The 19,815-nt window shown below is 39.6% G+C and overlaps 2 protein-coding genes across 5 annotated transcripts in view; both read right to left on the reverse strand.

Annotated features, from left to right (window-relative positions):
* The window catches only part of PHKA2 (phosphorylase kinase regulatory subunit alpha 2), a 44,331-nt gene extending 36,813 nt beyond the window's left edge, over window positions 1-7,518 (reverse strand). For all 4 annotated transcript variants that reach the window (XM_062488055.1, XM_062488054.1, XM_062488053.1 and 1 more), the window contains exons 1-2: window positions 6,621-7,518; window positions 1,275-1,433 (exon numbers count right to left, since the gene is read on the reverse strand). In XM_062488055.1, the coding sequence (XP_062344039.1) occupies window positions 1,275-1,433; window positions 6,621-6,698 (237 nt within the window). In that variant the 5' untranslated portion in view covers window positions 6,699-7,518. The remainder of the gene's footprint in view (window positions 1-1,274; window positions 1,434-6,620) is intronic.
* Window positions 7,519-10,084: 2,566 nt separating this feature from the next.
* Window positions 10,085-19,815, reverse strand: part of ADGRG2 (adhesion G protein-coupled receptor G2) — a 42,982-nt gene continuing 33,251 nt past the window's right edge. Inside the window, exons 19-27 of the mRNA XM_062515140.1 lie at window positions 19,080-19,125; window positions 18,871-18,974; window positions 18,176-18,300; window positions 17,152-17,420; window positions 16,375-16,474; window positions 15,785-16,059; window positions 14,152-14,253; window positions 13,280-13,432; window positions 10,085-10,269 (exon numbers count right to left, since the gene is read on the reverse strand). Of these exons, the coding sequence (XP_062371124.1) occupies window positions 10,085-10,269; window positions 13,280-13,432; window positions 14,152-14,253; window positions 15,785-16,059; window positions 16,375-16,474; window positions 17,152-17,420; window positions 18,176-18,300; window positions 18,871-18,974; window positions 19,080-19,125 (1,359 nt within the window). The remainder of the gene's footprint in view (window positions 10,270-13,279; window positions 13,433-14,151; window positions 14,254-15,784; window positions 16,060-16,374; window positions 16,475-17,151; window positions 17,421-18,175; window positions 18,301-18,870; window positions 18,975-19,079; window positions 19,126-19,815) is intronic.

Consider the following 19,815-nt stretch of genomic DNA (forward strand, 5'->3'; position numbering starts at 1 on the left):
ACAACATTCAAAAGTGGCAAAGGTCACTGCCTCTACTAATGTCCTGCCAAAGGTAAAAAAGAATTTGCCCAAAATGTTTTGCATGCTTTTTTTTTTTAATATACTGATCACATTTTATTCCTTCCTCCCTACCTAGGAGAATTCTTTTCCCAAAGGTCCTCTCTAAATAGTGGAACAACTCTCTGTGGTCCTTCTATCCAGCTAAAGGAAGTAAGAAGAATGTTATGTCTTGTACGACTATTAATATTAATAATTTTTTGAGTGACAGGTCTAGGGAACATTGGTAGGTGACTTCAAGACATTGACAGGAATGCAAAACCAGTAGAGCTTCTTCCACTCTTTATACAGTACAACAAAAATTAAGTGGCTGGTAGAGAAAAAGTTGTAAGTGTGAATGTAGAAGAAGTGTAAGATGGTGCATTAAATAATCAACCCCACCTTTTCACACCAAAAATACAGCCTCAAAATATGATCATGCAGACTGAGCCAAGGTCATTCTGTCACCATGGACCTCTGTGTTTCTTGCAGGACGTACCACCAAAAAATTTACCCAGTGACTCCAAAACAACATCAGGACACCGACAGTCCCTCACTTCCCATTTAGCCCACTTCCGACTACAATCTCATTTCTGATACTCACATTCCCAGCTGCAGATTTTAGTATTTAACTGTGTGAGTTACGTCCCATTCCAACTCTCCAGTGCAGATCTTATCGGTCTGGAGACCGTTACCTTCTCTGCTATGATCAAACACACACCTACACACTATGTACAAACTCTGTGCACATTCCAACAACTTCTACTTTAAATGGCATACTTCCCTTTACAGGGAAGAATGGTCTAGCAGTTAAATTGCTGCAAGATCCAAGCAGCCTAGGCCTGAGCTTCTGCACCATAACACACCTCATGAGGGACCTCAAGGTTTAATCAGAGAGAGGCTTGTAAATTGGGAGTACAAAATCTCTCAAAAGCTTAATTTTCAACAATCAGCCAACTGATGGAAGTTTGACTTCTACATATTTTTGTTTTGTTTGTAGTTAAATTATGATGTTAGCCTCTCTGCCATCCAGTTCTTAAATCCTCCTTACCAGAAGGTTGCCAGGGATACTGCACACCACACACTGCATGGATGTTGCTGTCTTTGGAACAAGACACATCCTCCAAGCTGGGAAAACCCTGCCAGATTCCAGAGACAGCAGCAGTGCAAATGCACCAAAAACACTACAATAAGAAAACTCAAACAGTGGAACTGGCTTATGCCAAGCCTTGACGCACCTGCTCGAGCTCGTAAGCTTTGGCTTTATCCTCATCCCGGTCGGCATTCTTCCGATACGCCATTCCCAGCCCCCACACAGCCAGGATGCTGTAGATGTTGTCCCGGACCCAGGCATCCTTATGGTCCGCCCCGGCCGAAAGCAGCCCCGTCACTGGGTTCTATCCACAGCAGAAGGAATGAAGAACAAACATCACCACCTCAAGTCCCACCTGCTAACAAGCATCACTTCTGTCTGTATTTAAGGGTAACAAATTAAAGATGATTTCATACGCACACGCGGCTGCTCATGATTTCACAACAGAATTGAGATCCCATCCTTCCTTCCCAAACTCACACAAGTGAAATGCAAAACTTATTTGAATGCTTCAGGTTGTAAAGTTTACAGCATCCAGCTGGACATCTTCATCCACACAGGATTAGTAGCTAAGTCACCAACTGAAATTCAGAATACATCAAGGAAATGGAAATTTAAATGTTACATATTTATGAGGAAAAGAAGGTAGAGTTAACACTAGAAATTGAGTGTGGGATCTGCTATGTAATTGGTATGTGGCATAATCTTGAGAAAGTAAAAAAACCACTAGTGATCTTCTAGGAGATTAAGCAAGTATTTCTATATACCTGCCCACTGGGTTTATGACAGCTAAATGAATAGAAAACCTTTTTTATATACTCCTTTGGAAAATTTACAGGAAAAAAAATTCTGAAGGTGTTGAAAAGTGGCACTGTCTGAAAAGCAGAGCACTGAGTAGTCTTCTGCACCCCAAATACTCCATCCATTACATTTTTCACTGCATCATTAATTCCCATCACATCACTATCCTTAATCTTTTTTACACCATCTTTCTTGGCTGTACATTCTTGACTAACAAAAAATGAGACAAAGAGGCAAAAGTTCAATAGAACTTTCAATCAGATCAAGCCTTTACAGAAAATTTCAGTGAATGAAGACCAGTTGGTGGGGCTGGTGCGACACGGGGCAAACATTACAACAGTAAAGTCTACTTTCACAAAAGTAAAATTTAAAAGTATACATCCAACAGTTTTTCATTTCTCCCACACACTGGGGAGAGAAACTCATTATTTTTTAAAAAGCTGGTTTGAGGGGGAGGGGCTTTAGTTGCAACTTCCTGGTCTCTACACGTGACCACTGAGCAGCACAGGGGCGACAGCCTGGCAGACACGACCCGGCACAGTCAGCTCTATTGTTATGGTTTAATACAGCAATGCTTAGTGGCTCACTCAGAGTAGAAACAAAGCTCTGCTGCAACAGCCCTGCCTCAGCAAGGTCGTCAAAAACCAACAGCTGAAGGACCCCTATGCACCTGTTTGATGGGGAAACTATCATATATGAGTGTAAACAGCTTAAAAAATTTCTTTTTGATCTTGAAAAGTCCAACAAGGAGTAACAGTCAGTTACAATCAGTTAAGTCACAGTTCAGCAAAACTGTGCCCACATGACAAAACCCAGGGTCTCAAAAGGCAGATTTGCATACTCCCAACACTTGTAGAGGACACTTCGTTTCCCTCCCTCCAATGCAGGACAACGAACATCTACTCACCCACAACTCTGGCTTGATAGAGATCACTCTGCTGTCTGAGAAATGATAATTTCGGTTTATTTTTCCCTACTCTCCACGCTGGGCTAGCTGCCACTTGAAAAATTAAAATGTCTCTGTGTACCATAATAGAAATCTTAGAGGAATGGCCCATTCAAGACTTTAAAAGCCCATTCAGCTCCCAGGGAGGGACTTGCCTACCTCAAGAGGTTGTATTAAACACATCCATGGGCAGTATCACCATTTCACCACCTTTGATTCCTCTACAAGTCGGTACTAGCTTTTGGGGCACACTGGGGCTGGCTCTCATGGACTGACAACACATTAATGTCTTTCCTCATGCACATTCAGAATGTTAGCCGAACAATGTAATATACTTAATATAAAAATATAATTAATATTTTAAGTGGGTTTGTTTCGGCTTTTTTAGAACTGTTTTCTCTTAAAAACTACAATTACTTTCTTCTGCTACCTGCTGACACCATATGAAAACTACAATGCTTACAAGGTGCTAAAGAACCCATAGAAATACTGAGTGCACTTAATCCCACTTATGTTAAAGGGATTTTAGCTTAGCTGGTACTTCAAGCATTCCGTTTGTGCAGTGATGGCTAATTAGACTAGCAGGTCTCATCATGCAAATCACACTGCACATAGGATCCACAAAGCAAAGAATTTTAACAGCACCATGGGCTGAGAGCACTGCAACAGAAAGCTGATTGCTGGACTAAGACTTTAAACTGTTGTATCACACCCAAAACTATTTTTAGACATATCTGTCAATCTGGAGACAAAAATGCCCCCCAACAACCCAAATCACAAAACACACCAGTTCCTACAGGGCAGCAGGCGTTAACAAGAACTTCAGCAAGCAGACACAAAACCAGTGGGGTTCTAACAAGAGCAGCAAAACAAGTACTTTAGTATCTTGCTGAAAGGTGCAAATTAAACAGATGGTCTCATGGATCTGTCAGGTGAACACTGAGGTCAGCTCTAGCAAAGCTTGTAGATTTACTTGTGAAACCAGATGCAACATGAGGTGAGTGAGTCTTGGGGATGGTCCCATGCAGGGCCAGGAGTTGGACTTGATGATTCTTATAGGTGTCTTCCAACGTGATTCTATAATACAGATGAGGTTACCCATAAAGATAGGAGCTTTCCTTACCAGGTCCATATGCTTTTCACTTATAGTACTATAGCAATATTTAAAATGTGTAGAGATGTTAAGTTTTACTATTTCCTGATCTTAAGACCCACATTTTTTTCTTACGTCGTTCAATTTAACAAATGTAATAAGCAGCTGAGAACATCCTTATGGTGGTGCTTTTCAATGTCTGATCTGCTTCAGCACCAAAGCATCCCTCTGACCCCTGGGGGCACATGCAACAGATGGCAGGCCCCTCACAGGACAGGAGCCAGTAGTCTGGTCTAATTCTCCTTTTAAAACCTTTTACAGGATGGTAACTATCACTGTGCATGCTACAGGGACTGACAAGGACAATGCAACATCTGCAAAACAAGAAGAGGTTTGCTACTGACCTTATCCTGCAAGATGCCACACAGAGAAAACTGTCAGCCCTGGTGCAGTTGAACCTGCCCTTTGAACACATCTGCCTAGTAGCACAGATATCCTGCATTAAAAATTGCCTCTAAAATCACATTGATTTAGATGGATTGGAATGGGGACAAGACAAACTGCTGCTACTGAGAAACGTGGCTCCTGGTGTATTAAACACCTGAGCAAAGCCCAGTGTTCTGAGCATACTCCATGTTGCCCTTGCTGCACCTCACAGAGGTGAGTGTGTCACTGCCCTCTGTCAGAGCACAGCAGCTCATGTGCCAAGGCTGCATTCCTGCACCTGGGGATGTGAGCTGCAGGGTCACAGTCACACATCACGCCCGTGCTGAGCAGTGGCACCTCAGAAGCATTTTAAACACCTTCTGGTTCTTCTGCCAAGCTGCTCCTGGGCAAGCCCATGGCTAAAACTCACCTCCCTGGCTCCTTCCTGAGAGGCACTAAGAAGGCACCAGCAGCAGTGAAGCAGCAGCATCCAAGCCCATCCAGCCACAGACTTTCTGCTCCCAAGAAAGACACAGTGGCATGTGGCACAAAGACAACCTTCCTAACTTAAGTAAGCACTGCATCTCTTCACCCAGCTAAACACAACATTTTCAATCTGTTGCAGTGAAAAAAAAAAGAAATACTATAAGTAGAGAAAAAAATTCTGGAAACATGCCTTGAGCATCTTCCTGGGTCCACCTGAGACGCCAACAATCCTCTGCCTTGATGCTAGCATGTGACTTGCTTTCCACACAAAGAAAACTTACCTTCTTTCCCCACCTCTGAATTCTCCCAGACACTGAGCCCTTAGTGGAAAAGGCAACACACAGTCATGAACACATCCTACTGCTTTAAATAGCAATAACAAAATTCTGGGTCACCAGTACGAACCCCTGTATTACTATTTACTTAAGCTTTTTATTATTGTTAAATATTAATATCATCAAGCCTTTCATGGGGCATGTTTGAGCTCTGACTCTCAGAGACTCCATGTATCCCTTAATGGAAGCTGTTATCAGCATCCTCATCTTATAAACAAGGAAATCAAGGCAAGCACTGGAAGCCAAAGTGACTTGCCCAAGGTCATCTTGCTGACAAAAGGCAGAGATGGGAACACAACTAAAAGCTTCTCCTGCACCCCAGCACAGCAAGAGCCAAAAATTCCCTTCGCACACCACATATACCAGTTTTTGCATGTTTCTAATGAGTCTACACTAATTAGTACACAAATGCCAAGTCACAGGTGTTTGGACCCTGTGCTCAAAACAGCCAGTGACAAAAATTTTACTGACCAAAGTGCCTTTGGGTCCCAGCCTCTTCTTTCACTGCTTACCAGTTTCTTTTAACTCCCATTAACAAAGCATATTTGGTAACATATTTGTGCAAAAAGCCCTGCTGCTAATCTTTATATACTGGATTGTTTGAACCAAAGCATGACACTGCTGAATACCTTCTGAGTCCTCATTGTCCACCTGGGTGAAGCAAGCACACGAAGCAGAGAGCACTGTGCTGACCAAAAAACACAGGGAACACAGGGTGCGCAACCACCTCCCCCAACCACCCCTGCTATTTTCGCTGTTCAGCTGCTCGCCCGCGCAGGCAGCCCCGCCTGACGCTCCAGAGCCTCAGCAGAGCGGACAGCAGGAGAACAGACTGGAAGCTGCGGGACGTGCCCTGCCGCCACACGTGCTGCGGGGAGCACACAGGGATCCGCACCGGCCGTGCTGACAGGCACGGCACAAAGTCCTGCTCGGAGCTCTTATCTCACCGGGGCGTCATGCTGCCGTTACTGCGTGCGTGTATACATACATACATACATACATACATACATACATATATACATATATACATATATACACACACATATACACGCAGTCTGTAGTATATATAGTGTGCACAACGGGTGAGTGTGTATCATATGGCCGTAAAGACACTGTATACACAGTAGTATTATTATTTACAAGCTCAGACTCGCTGTGTTTTCCACACAAGGATTTCCAAGATGCACTCACTCAAGCACCCCCAGGATCCGCCCCGCCGCAGCATTCCCGCGCTGCTCCGCAGGCGGGAGCGGGACATGCGGACAGGAGGCCGTGCGCCGGCCGGAGCAGGGATGGATGTTCGTGTTCCTCCTGCAGCCCCCGCCCCGCGCCCCCGGCACGGCCCCACCGCGCCCGGCAACCCCGGCCCCGAGCAGGCGTCCCGGGCCGGCGGCCGCTCCTCACCTGGTGGCAGAGGATGGTCCGCTGGACCAGGCGGGCGTAGCCGTCCAGGCGCACCCCCGAGTTGCTGCGGCTCCTCATGGCCCCACGGCCGGCGCTGCTGCCCGGCCCGGCGGCGCTCGGGGCGGCGGCACCCGGAGATGGCGGCGGCCTCTCCCCGCCCTCACGGCGGAGCGGGCGGGGCGGGGCGGGAGCGGCCTCCGCCCTCAGGCACCGCGGGGACTCGGGAGCAGCCGCGGAGGGGCCGCCTGGTGTGACGAAAGCCCGACTGTGTTTGTAAAAAATAGTGTGGATTTAATGCAACCGCTTCGTGAGCTGGTGAAGTAAAGCTGAGAATGCCAGAATACTTGTTAGAAGCTTTTCTTTCCCCCAGCCATAGATAACCCCACCGTTTTGAGATCCGATCGAATGAAAGCACGGAGCAGATGTTGCAGAGTAGCTGAAGGTGTGGTATTCACTGAGAATTGAGATGGATTTTTTTTTCCCGTTGTCTTTTTTTTTTTTTTAAGTGAAAATGTAGCATGAACAGCATTGCAGTAATAGTAACTTTTCCTTGCTGTTCTTCATCGGCTGTCGTGGTTGAGCAAGCAGCGTTCACAGCCGCGTTCGTGCCCTCGGTGGCGGTGGGACGAGGCCTCTGTGGGCTCTGCACAGCAGGGCAGAGCTCGGAGCTTCGTCACCGGCCTCCGCCGGAGCCCTGCGGTGAAATCTGCGCCGTGCCAAAACACGGACCCCCTCACTCCTGCCCTGAACTCCGCACCAGTCTCCTCCTTCAGGGCACTGCGTTTTACAGGCTCCACTTAGGGACCAGGTTTGCTGAGCAGAGCGGTATCAGCTGTACGCGGCCGGTTGTTGTTTGACTAAACTTGAAACCTCCTGACAGACGCCCCGAGATAGCTTTGCAGCCACAAACTAATGCACAGAATTTTACTTTTTGCTCTGGACAGGCGTTGCAGCTTTCCCTGAGCTCTGGATGCGCTGGCTAAACAAAGTCCAAGAGACCAAATATCCAAAGGGTACTGTAACACCCAGTGTGAAAACACGTTTTCAGCTAGTTTGAGGATGAACTAAAATTTTATACTGGTCTAAGGGCAAACTTTTACTACAGTATGCACGTGCTATTAAGTGGCAAAGTCAGAAAGGACTCCTCTCCCCCAGGAATATATAAAATAAAAATTATTTCAAGAATCCTAACATATTTTTAGTGTGCAAAAATAAAAACAAAAATAATAGTCCGAGCAGGTCAGTGGATCATGTGTATTCATAGGGAATTTAATTACTGAAGCCAAACTCGGCTATGTGCTTTTGCTTACAGCATTCCTGTGGAAGAGCTTCAGCAGACTTGGAAAGCAGGCATTGACTGGACTAACTTATGTCAGGGTTTTTTCTGGTAAAATCCACATCTGTTAGGACCATGCAAGGTAAAAATATGTAGCAGACAATAAATGCAAAAGCTGGGTCAGCTTTTTCTCCAGGAGGTTACATACTGTTGATCCCATAATCTGAAGAATTGTAACGCAGCCCAGTATTAATGACACATTTATCTAAGACAAAGTTTATATATTTTGTGTTGTACTCACTACAAATTTATTACTTTTTTTTAAGAGTTGAATTTATAAATATAAGAACATTAAATAAATTTACAAGAAACAATTGCTACAAAGGCAATTAGCCAAATAGTCAAAGCATTCACAGAACTGTATTCCAGCTACTAGCATTCCAGGATGGGCTTTTACCAACATGCAGCTAAAACCCTGTGGATAAATGCAACAAATACTATAAACTCTCACCTTAAAAGCATTGTCAGAGTAATCTTGGATGTAAGTGACTGAAAGAACCCATATGTTGCCCACAGAACCACACTGGAGTTGAAGTACTGAAGAGGTTCAATTGCTAACTCCAAGAGAGCCCCAGATAAGAGGCATGCAACTCATGCTTTTTGTTCAGGAGAATGTTTTCAGGGCACCCCACAGAGCCCTCCCCACTGGGAAAGCAAAGCCCTTGCTGCCCTTCAGCATGCACCTGCTTCATGCAGCCCCTCTACAGGGCCTGGTACTCCACAGTCTGGCACCAGTTTGTCCTAGTTTGCTTTGGGAGCATCCAACTTTTGCCCAAGAATGCAAACTGAAAATGCAGTGGCCACAGTTGCACATGTGCATGAAGAAGAAGAAGAAGCAAAACCAGTGCTTAGGCCAATTTCTGTTCAGGAGAAATCTTCACAATGTTGTATGGACTTTCAGATGTTTTACATGAAGATACAAAATCAATTTTTTTTCAGGTAAATATCACAAGAGGAATGAAATTTTGCTTCAGCAATCACTGAGCTGGCACCTCAGTATTTGGTTTGCCAACCAAGAGCCAAAGCACAAGCAGAAATACTCATTACAGTACCTCAAGAGCTGCCTGTTAAAAAACAGCCATGCAATGAAACAATTTCTCAGCTACTAAATATAGCAGCTGTCATTTATTATTTCTATTTTTTCTTCAACTTGCCTCCCCCCACCCCCAAACTTTTCTACTTTCGTCATCGCAAATGAGAAATGGCAGTGTCTCACCACTCAAGATAAATACTGACCCTGGTGAAATCAATGGCAAAAACTTCACTCAAGCCACCAACACAACTTAGTTGTACATAGTAACCTATTGACTACTTTATTTAGTACTCCATTCATGAAACTCTATTATTTGAATTATACCAAATTTCTATCCCTCTATGGTGTACTAAAAGGTAGCTAAAGGTTCAAGACCAATTGTGTTTGTTATTTACAGTTCTTCATCTAGTGAATATATTCAAACCACTAAGTCATCCACTTACTGGACAAATTAGCTTCTGTATCATTCTATGTTAAAGTTAATTAACTAAAGAAAAATGCAAACTTACAATAAAAGTTAAAACAAAATATCAGTTATTTTTCTATACAAGGTATATTTAAATTTATATTACAAGTAATAAATATAAAAGTATCATTGAGATGCTTAAAGGTTGATATTTTCTGCTTATGTACATCTGCAGAGTTTGATACTAAAACGTACAAAAAGTTGAAGACAGCATAGCTAACATTTTTAAAGTTAACATCGTTTGTATGCACAAGTTGTAACTTTCTACATTTACACAGTCCTACTAAGCATTACACCCAGATAAACTTAATTGTAATGAAAAAAAGTCTAAATAAAACTTTTGTTTAAATGTAAAAAAACCCTCAAAAAACCCCACTCTGCTGAGGGAACCAAATGGAAGTGTGCCAGCTGTAATCTGACATCCAAGACCTTGTCAATACAGTAGGTTCCTTTTCTTTTTCTTTTTTTTTTTTTTAAATAATTGTCCTTGTCAATCCATTGCATGGCTGCCTTGAAGTTCCAGTACCATATATTAAATAAAACCAGTTCTTGGTCTTATCACATTATGTAAAACTGCTAAAGTAAAACTCTACTTCACACTGTAAAACAATGTGCTGTTTAAAAGGAAATCACATTTTCTCCATAGAACTTAGGCTTCCTCTCTTTGAAGTCCTTCTGTGCGAGATTTGGCTTTCTTGGCTGCCAGTATCATCCTTGTCTTGAAATACAAGTTGTTTGCCTGAAAAGTCATGGAGACACACATCACCATTCTGTACACTGAAACAAACACCATTCTTCTCACTGGAAAGATGGCCTGTTGAAACAAAAAAGTGCATCCCCTGTCAGAAGGGTTCAGAATCAAGCCTCCCGTGCTTTTTTAGTCACTGTAGGGAGTTCATACACTCTCATTTTATCCCTGCAACAATTTTAAAATGTGTATTTTTGGTAAATATTTTGTATACATTTCTTTTTCTGTATGAAATTCTGATACTTGAGAGATGTTAATATATTTATGCACAAGGATTCTATATTTTAAGCAGTGAAGGTGACAATTCCCAAAATGTAGACTTGACTTGGAATAAGTATCACTAAATAAGATGCAAAATACTCCTCATTTTAATGATTTGCTTTATTGAATTTAGTTTTAAAGGTATCTCAGGTGTGCCATGCATCTGAAAGGAGAAAGTGTTTGAGAATACAAGGAATTTTTTTTTGCCTTTGAAAGGAATTCAGCTTACAGCATTTTACTTCTGAAGGACAATCAGAATATGTCCTGATCATGGATCAAAATCATATTTAGACTGCAGAGTATCTTACACATTTAGGTGAATCCACAATGAACACATCTAATACCACTGCTGACTGAAGCTTTTTAATTAAATGCTCCACAAATGTTTAGTTCACTGTATAAATCTCCTGCTTCTATGTATCATGTTCTAAATATTTTTAATGAGAATTTGGGGTTTTTTACTGTGTTTATGCAAACACTTCAGTTTGGATTTTTAAAACATTTAGTTATTAATTTAAGCAGCCATCAAGCACACAGGCACAAATGTAGACAGGGTAAGATGAGCAGAAGAGCTTTGTTCATTAACTCAAATAAGAAAAAGGTCAAAATTATAGAAAATAACCATACTTGTTAACACTGTGATTGCTGTTTAATCCCTTGACTAACACTGTTTTATCTTAGGAGTGTTCAAAATAGCTGTGCCCTAATGTTAGGGCAAAAGCTGAGAAGAAAATAAGGCTTTTCTGTGAACAAATTCAGAAAGATGATTTGTGTTCCTCAGTGAGGAAATCTGCAGGAAATCTGCCATGTGATACTTAATGGCAGTTTCTGAAGCTAGCAAATCTGCAAGAGAAAAACTGAAAATAAGGAAATATTAGAAATGCTATGGAAAGATGAAGTCCAGTAGGAAAGCAAAGTCATGGGTTATACAGACATCCCAAACTTACCACGGTAAATCATTCAGTCCTGAATCTGGAATAGCATTTCAGTAGAAGCAGTGAGACAAAAACCATAAAGTGTTTACAGCTCAGTATATTTATGATATAGGTCTTAATTTCTACAGTGTTTTGGAGGTTGCTTTTTAAAATGAAGTGTTGCAACATTATTTTCAAGTTCCAGCTTTGAGAGGAGAGCAATCAGGTGCAGCAAATTAGAAGGTCCCATGTTTCTATCTAACAGCAGTCTAATACCTTTTGGAGGCATTAGCCTAGCTCTTCTGAGATACAACTGCCCCATGTTTGGATGATTAGATGTAAGGAATTGCCTCCAAGAGCTTTGCTGGGAGCTATCCAAGCATAGGTTTAGCCTCTTACAGACGATTAAAGGACACAGAAAAATTATTTAGTCAAACTATACAGGCAAGGTATCATACAATTCACTTGATATGAATGGAGGATGTGGTATGAGGTTCACAGCATTCAAAACAGACAATAAAATAGGAAATTAGGTGGGTCATCCAAGTGCACAGGAACAAGGTTTTATCAAAGTTCTTTCAGCTGCTTTTGTCTAAGAAGCTTTTGGCACAGGACACACAGACACACTGGAAAGGTCTGATTATGTTGAATATAAAAGGACAGAATTGGAGCAAATGCAACAGAATTGGCATCACTCAATGGTTTAGATCATCAATTTAGCACCTCATTCAAAAATACCCAAAAGAACAAAACATTTTCCAGAAAGCCACAACAGGCTCATTCACTTGGTTGCTACAACAAACAAATTCAATAGAACATTTTTGCTATCTTTCTCTCTGAGAGAAAAGCAGTCAAAATGCTTTTGTAGCTATGTAAAAGAATGTCAGATGTTTCTGGGAGAGATGGCTTCTTTCATCAGAGTAATTAACATAGCAGGGAAAAAAGAACCCTACAAGACATGCAGGCTTTTGTGCCTGAAGATTTCTCTCTTTGAAAGGAAATACTTCTACGTAAAAATATTGCCTTAGTTTGTATTAAATGATAGCGAGTTAATGGATTCTGGTTCTCAATTGATCTGTTAGATAAATAGTATGTTAATTATTGCATTATGTGGTGTTCAAACATGGAGATTTTACAAATGAATGTAAAAAACCCCCAAAAAGCTCAATTTGGAAAGCTCTTCAGGGCACAACCAAATGCTATCTCCCGAAGTGTTGTGATTTCTCTGCAAGATGCAGTTAGTACACTCAAAGGAACTGTAACCTCTACCCCACACATCAATTTCATAGCTTTTACTATGTACATCTGAGAGGTTATCTGCTGATATAATCCTGTTGATTATGTGCTGTCTTCTGACAGCACAGGCCAAGAAATGAGGGCAACACAGCTTCTCCAAGCATGTTCAACAACTACATAATAAACATTCAACAACTTCATAATAAACATTCTAGTTGATGACATGACTTTTTAGCCTCAACTCTTGATCAGCTGGGAAAAATACCTCAGGTACACAGGAATAATGTCTTCTGAGTTTTGCTTGACTTAGGGTTTTATACATTCCAGATTTGTAAGTTATTTTTCTGTTTGAAAAACTGATTATCTTTACTGAGAGCTCAAATCAGCAGCATGGCATGCCCTACAAGAGTGTGCAGAACTAGATTATGTTCACTGAAAAAAGATCAGGTATTAATAAGTACATTCAATGGTGATTCATATCTAGTTTTCTCAACAGACAAGCCACAGCAAACTGCAAGTGAAATTGAGTGCAGTGCTACTTACACCTGCATTTCAACTTCTCAGGAACAGAGCAGAGGGAAGCAGTGCAGAAGACAGTACTATGTTAGAACAGGAAGGATGGAGAATTTTACTTTTGAAGGAATACTATTTTGCATTATACTTACCATTTCCATTTGCATGGACCGAATAATCATTATTCATTAGCAGTGTTGTAGAGTTAGTGGAGTTACTGTTTGATTGTAAGGAGTTGGAAGAACTTGATACTCCTTGATTTACAGTCTGCTTCTTTAAACCATTTGTAGCAGTTCTACTCCAGTCTAAAACAGAAAATAACACAAGTCATACAAGCACTATATAAATATATAGTTAATAATGCAACTGAATTGATGTAAAACCAAGGCTTTATACACTTCTTGCATTATTCTACACAGAATTATATTCTCCTAATAATTTAATTACTCTTGATATTAAAAATTATTTAAATCCAGTTCCTTTTCTCTTGTGCCTTTTTAAAATACAAACAAGCCAACTGTCATAGTTTTACAACTGCAGAGCAGATCAGAAAAGTAACTGAATTGCACATGGCTTTACAAGAGCACAACTACTTAGTAACAAAATAGCATAAAGTAATTAATGTCTTTTGTGGTTTAAACCATGCTTCACTTTGTTTTTGTGGAAGTCACTGGTAAAACTACAGTTGACCCCAGAAGCTGGAACAAATCTTACCGTTTCTAACTGACCAAAAGTCTTCTGCAAAGACATGGCTTTACCCTGCAGTGGAAGAGGTCATCTCTTAGCAGTTAACAGCTTAAGGCAACAGCATGTAAACATGCAAGAGCTGCATCAGTTACCACCTTTAAAGAGTACAATTTTGGAGGTTTACTGTATCTTGGATAATAAATTAGAACTGCAACTGCAGCAACATGATCAATTGCTGCTTCTTTTCTTTTTCTTTTTTTTTTTTGTAATTATTACAAAATACCAGGAACTTAACACTAAGTATAAGTATTCAGAAGTTAAAAAAAGAAAAATTTACCAGAGTTTTCAGCCAGCCTGAATTTCCCACAACAAAGATATCTTCTCCACTGTTTACGGACATTCTCCTTTGTTACACAGTAGAAGATGAAAATGAAGAACCCTGCAAAGCAGTAACATAAAAGACTGTTGCAAAATTCACTTTTACTACTTCCAAATGAACAATGTTTTGGTTTTCTTTCAATTTATTTTAAATTTCTAATAAAAAGTAGTGACACCTTTCTTTGCTGAAAAGTTTTAAAACTGTGAACACTACAGAGCACTTTCTCTTACATAGATTAGAGGAATCATACACACAAAAGAATAAACAACAAATACAACCAAATGCATGAAGTGTGTGAAGTTTCCTTCTATCAAATAAAAAGTGAAAAATTCTGTTGATCTTGAAATTTACTTAATGCTTTTGGAAAAGAATTTAAAGCAATGTCCAAGAGAGGGTGTGATACCACACTATCAGACTATGAAGCCTTTTTAGCACATGGTGTGATTCTGTTACATCTTTCATTAGCAGCTAACCTGTTACCACCAATGCTACAAAATTTCCAGCACTCATACAAAGAAAATAATTAATATCTAAAATAATAATAAATGGTACCCTCTTTACCACGATTTCAAATATTTTCTAGAAGGGATGGTGCTCATCCCATCTCCAACCAGTGCCACTTTACAGTCTTGTTGTCTACTTCTCATTCACTACTAACTGACACAGGGTGACATCTAACTTTCCCTGCTAGAAAGTTCAACACAATTCCCCCCTTTAAGGGAAAGTGGCACACAATCTTTGCACAGATTCCAATCTGCAATGGGAAACAGTCATATTAGGTTTAGAATGAATAGTAAGTAATAGCAAATCAACACAGCAAATAGGGGAGAAGTGTATACACTGAACTGCAATTTTTGTTGTTTTAGTCTCTCTGGGAAATCGTTCAGCAAGTCATCTGAGTGCCATTTAAGCAGAAGTTTGGATCCAAACTTCAGAAGGGCAGGCAGTTCAGGTATATTTAGGACACTGTGGACAGCCACAATACCTCCTGTTTACATAAAAGTCCTTGCAGCAACTCTGCTTTTGGATATGTCCAGTAGCACCCTGGACAAAAACTTCATGTTTTCATATCCACTTCCCATATGTTCTTAAGTACTATATAGGCCATACTTAAGAGTTGGATCACTAACTTTTAGATGTTGCAGCCTTGCCTGTCTCAACAACCCTTTGCTGAATATCAAACCTCCCCCAGAAGCCTTAGGAGACCTGAAGAAGTGATACCATTTTCACTACATTAATTGCATTATAACCTGAATACTTAAGAGTAACTGCATATTCAAGATTCATCTGTTTTTTAGTGAAACACAGTCACTCCCAGGGATATACAGTTTGCATACACTTTTTAAATGACAATATTTATAAATATACCATGCCTATATAAATAGCATCTAGTTTCTCTGTACCTTACCATAACAAAACTGCAATTTAAGATTACTGTAAAGCCGTATCATCTCATCTCACCTCTAATATAATTAATATGATACTGCACATATCAAACTTAAATTTTTACTGCTGAATCAAGAGAATGACAACATTTCAAAATGTTTGGTTTGTTACACACAGGGAGCTGTTACACAGAGCACAAACTTACCTTGCAAAGTATTGAAAATGGTAAAGAGGTAAGTAAATACCTCATTTACTGTGAAGAAAGCAAACCCCCAAGTAATTCCCAACAAGAATGTGAGGCCAGCAACACTCCTAAGGTCTTGGATACTGGTTTTCCTTTGAGCACCAAGTTGTTTCTTCTTTTTGATACGACAGAGCTGGATCAGCACAACAATGAACATGCTGATATTGATCAGGAATATCAGGCAAAAGTATCCCACAGCAGTAATGTAGAAGACAATTCTATTTTTGATCCAGCAGCTAGAAAACAAGAACAGTCTGTCAAACATTATCAGAAACAGATCTTAAATGAGATAAACATAAGAAAAACTTGTAGCTTGCTGCACATGCTACACATTTTTATCTTTTTACAAAAAAGGGGGTTTTTTTTGGCCAAAGGATATGAGCTTTCATATAGGCAATAATCCTAAAACACATGAGATACTGTAGAGTGATATCATTTCAAAGCTATTGCTTCCTTGGCTTCCTCCCCCTTACTTTAAAGAAAAGAAATTTGTAGGTCCTCCCTCCAATCCCCAATCCTCACCTCCCCCAAAGAACCTCCCTTTAACTCACAATTCATCAGGTCCATTTATTGAAACCTTTCCAGTGGTTATAAGTCCATAATTATCTGGTGATACTGCCAACACAATGGACACAACTACTGCTGGTAACCCTACAAGATTATGACCAAACACATACGTAAAAATCCTATCAGAGACAGTATTACGAGGATATGAAATTATTGTATTTTTCTTTAAAATCTACTACTTGTTTCTGAAATTTGGATGTTGAATTCTGCTGACTACTGGCTGTCTGAAAAATTGCAGCATTCAAACTGCTCAGGAGCACAACTTGCAAAGAAACAAGAGGAGTCCTCCACAGTCAGTTCCAAAACTTTCTGAATAAACCAACAAATACCATCAGTCTTCAAACTGATTCAAATTATCTCTTACAGGATAACTGGTTTTCTTTCCTACGTATGTTTTAAGAAACAAATAGGAGATAAAGAAGGCCCAGAATCTCTTAATCCTCAATCCAGTTAGATCTGGTTTTGCTGCTTTTTCTTAGCAACAGTGCTATTCCAGAAATGGAATATATATATGCTTACTGGCATTTATTCTCAAAATAATGGGAGCATGCACATTCAAAATTGGTTCTATTGTATTAGCACAAGGAAAATTTATTATTACTTTGCACTGCAGAAACTTCAGTTCATGCCTCAGAAAGGTGGAACATGTATCATAACACTTAATGATTGCCTAATTTTCATTTCTGACCTGTGTCCCATTCACTGAAATACTTGAAAAGTGGAATTATCTATTTAGAATTAAAAAGGAAAAAAATACATACCCCAACCAACAACACAAAATTTAAGAATGTATTTCCGTACATAGGTGTTAAAGACCTTCACAAGGGCCAGATACATGTGGAAAGCTTCCAGGCCCATCCAGGTGAAGGAAACCAAGAGGAAATAGTGAAGAAATACGGCAACTGCAATGCATAAGCCTTGTGTATCATACAGTGCAATCCATGAGTCAAGGAGAAAAACCAAGTTGAGTAGAAGCAATGCAGCACACAGCTGAATAAGTATTTTGGAGGGGTAGTCTCTCCGGATTTTCCTGAGAAAAAGCAAATTTGTGAGATGGCATCAGCTCTCTGTGGATCCTTGGCTTATTTCTGCTCTTCCAGTCCTTGGCATTCACAAATGCCAAGAAAAAAAAAAAATACCTTTTCATTCATATACAGTGCTTCATGTGTTGCATTTATACATGGAGAGAGTAATTTACAACATACTTCCAAATTAATTGTCTCTCTATGTAAAGTTTTTTAGGAAAGGTTACATAGATACAAACAATAACTTGGAGCCAAAGTGTTTAGTACCATGTTTTTTGGGGTTTCTTCACTGTATATTTGACTTCTTGTTACATTACTACCCAAATCCAAAATGTGTCTGGTCTCTATTGCTAAACTAGATCAAGCTTTTGACTGGGTGTCTAAAGCCTTGATAGAGACAAGTCCCAGTCTTAGAATAATGTGAGAACAAAGAAAAAATACAAATGCTTTTAAAAAACCTAAAATTCTGTACTTCTTTTTATATGTTGTACCATAAATGCATTCCTTCACACTACTGTTATGATAATCCATTCTAAAATATTTCAGAGTGCTACTTCTTACTGCCTAGATTTCATGGTAATTCACTTGTTCGTGAAATTAACATTTCTGAAGACTGAATCAACACCTTCCCAATGAACTGGCCAAATCTGTGCATTATTTGTGCAGACAGAATTCGTAACTATTGAAAAGGATTTCTCAGTGAAGATTATAATCAATCACAATTGAAGAATAATGGGAGCTCAGCTGAATGGGTACTTACTCAAAGGCTATGTAGGTCACAAGAGTAACAGAAAGAAAAATAGCAGAGAGGCCACAACCTATATATGATATAAAAGTCAGTACCAATTCTTGTGTGGGATTCAAAGGAATATTTCCATACAAGTCCTAAAACAGAAAAAGGAGTTATTTTCAGAGAACAGGTTTATTTAATTGGAAAATATTTAAAAACCACCAAAATAAATCAAAATACACCTTCCCTCTACACTTACAAATAAAAAAAAATTCATCATGGCTCTTGTAAAAGGTTAGAGGAATAAAAAAGCCAATCTGGTCTTGTAAAAAGCAGGGAGCTGGGACTCCATGATCCTTATGGGTCCCTTCTAACTTGAGATATTATTTTATAATTCTATGACTCTAATTGTGAAAACCCATTTGATTAAAAACCTGCTTTAAATTTGTTTTCCTAAGTTTTACTTCCTAGAGTGTAAACAGCAGCCTAAATGTAAAAGCTGCAGCTCTTAAAGATTTTTTTTTTCCTCCAGTGGAACCCATGGACTCCCATTCAACAAGGAGTTTAAGCATGTGACTAATTGTATGGCTATCTGTACTAACAGTAAAGTGGACAGAACCTGAGTATTATTTATTAGGTTCTTGGGTCTTCACGTGATTAAAACAACTCAAGGTTAAATGTGTTCTTTAGTAAGTTTAAGATTGCATAATTTTTAAAATAATTACCATCAAAACTGCAAAACTTGTGAGATGGTTGCATGAACACACCGTTTCATTTACGCTACTTTCTTTAACTGTGCAACCTTCATATGACCAGCCTCCATGTCCACCTGTTTAAAAAAGCAGCTTTGTTATTCATAAAAGGCTTCATTTATATTAACATGGATCAACGTAGCTAAAACAGCATAGCATCTTGGGTGATCTGAAGTACTTACCATTTTTATTAAAGTCCCAAAAAACACATCTAACCGTTGAATTATCCTGTATAAAAGTAAAAAGAATAAAAAAAACCCTTATTAACTGTGACTTTAGATCAAATGATTTATGAATGATCTACAAAATTCAGGCAAGAATAAACACCGTATACAGCACGTATGCCTGTTCTACATGAACACAAAATTAATTTAGGTGTAGAAAAGGATTAATATTGCAAATTGCATGCAAAAATATGCTGGACAAATTTGAAGTCACCAGACAGGAGCTAGCTCTTGTGCTTATGCAAAGGGTCTGTTCCTGGTAGAACCTTTTGAATGTTCTTTCATTGTCTCCCCACACCATATAAATTCTTTGGATTTTTTCTCTTTCCAGACTTTGTAACTTTTCAAGTCATGACCACATAGAAAAGGAAAAACCTTTTCATTTGCAAATACTTGATCACTTCCTAATATCACAATGTTAAGCATTTACACATAGATTTCCTCACACACATGCAAATTCTATAAATACCAGCAGAAATACACTATATTGCTAGAAATACCAATACTTCTACAGTTTTATTTCAAAACGTATTATTATGTCAAAACAAGTAAAGATGGCACTAAGCCAGCTCCTGAAAAAAGCTCCAGGTGCATTGGCGGAATCCATACATTTTTCACTTTATAGTAATGGAGTATTTTAAACTCTCTTAAGATATGAGATAGAAGACTTTAATCCTTGATGCTCTTTTTAGAA

Source organism: Cinclus cinclus, chromosome 2 (genome assembly GCF_963662255.1).
Source record: "Cinclus cinclus chromosome 2, bCinCin1.1, whole genome shotgun sequence".
NCBI lineage: Eukaryota > Metazoa > Chordata > Aves > Passeriformes > Cinclidae > Cinclus > Cinclus cinclus.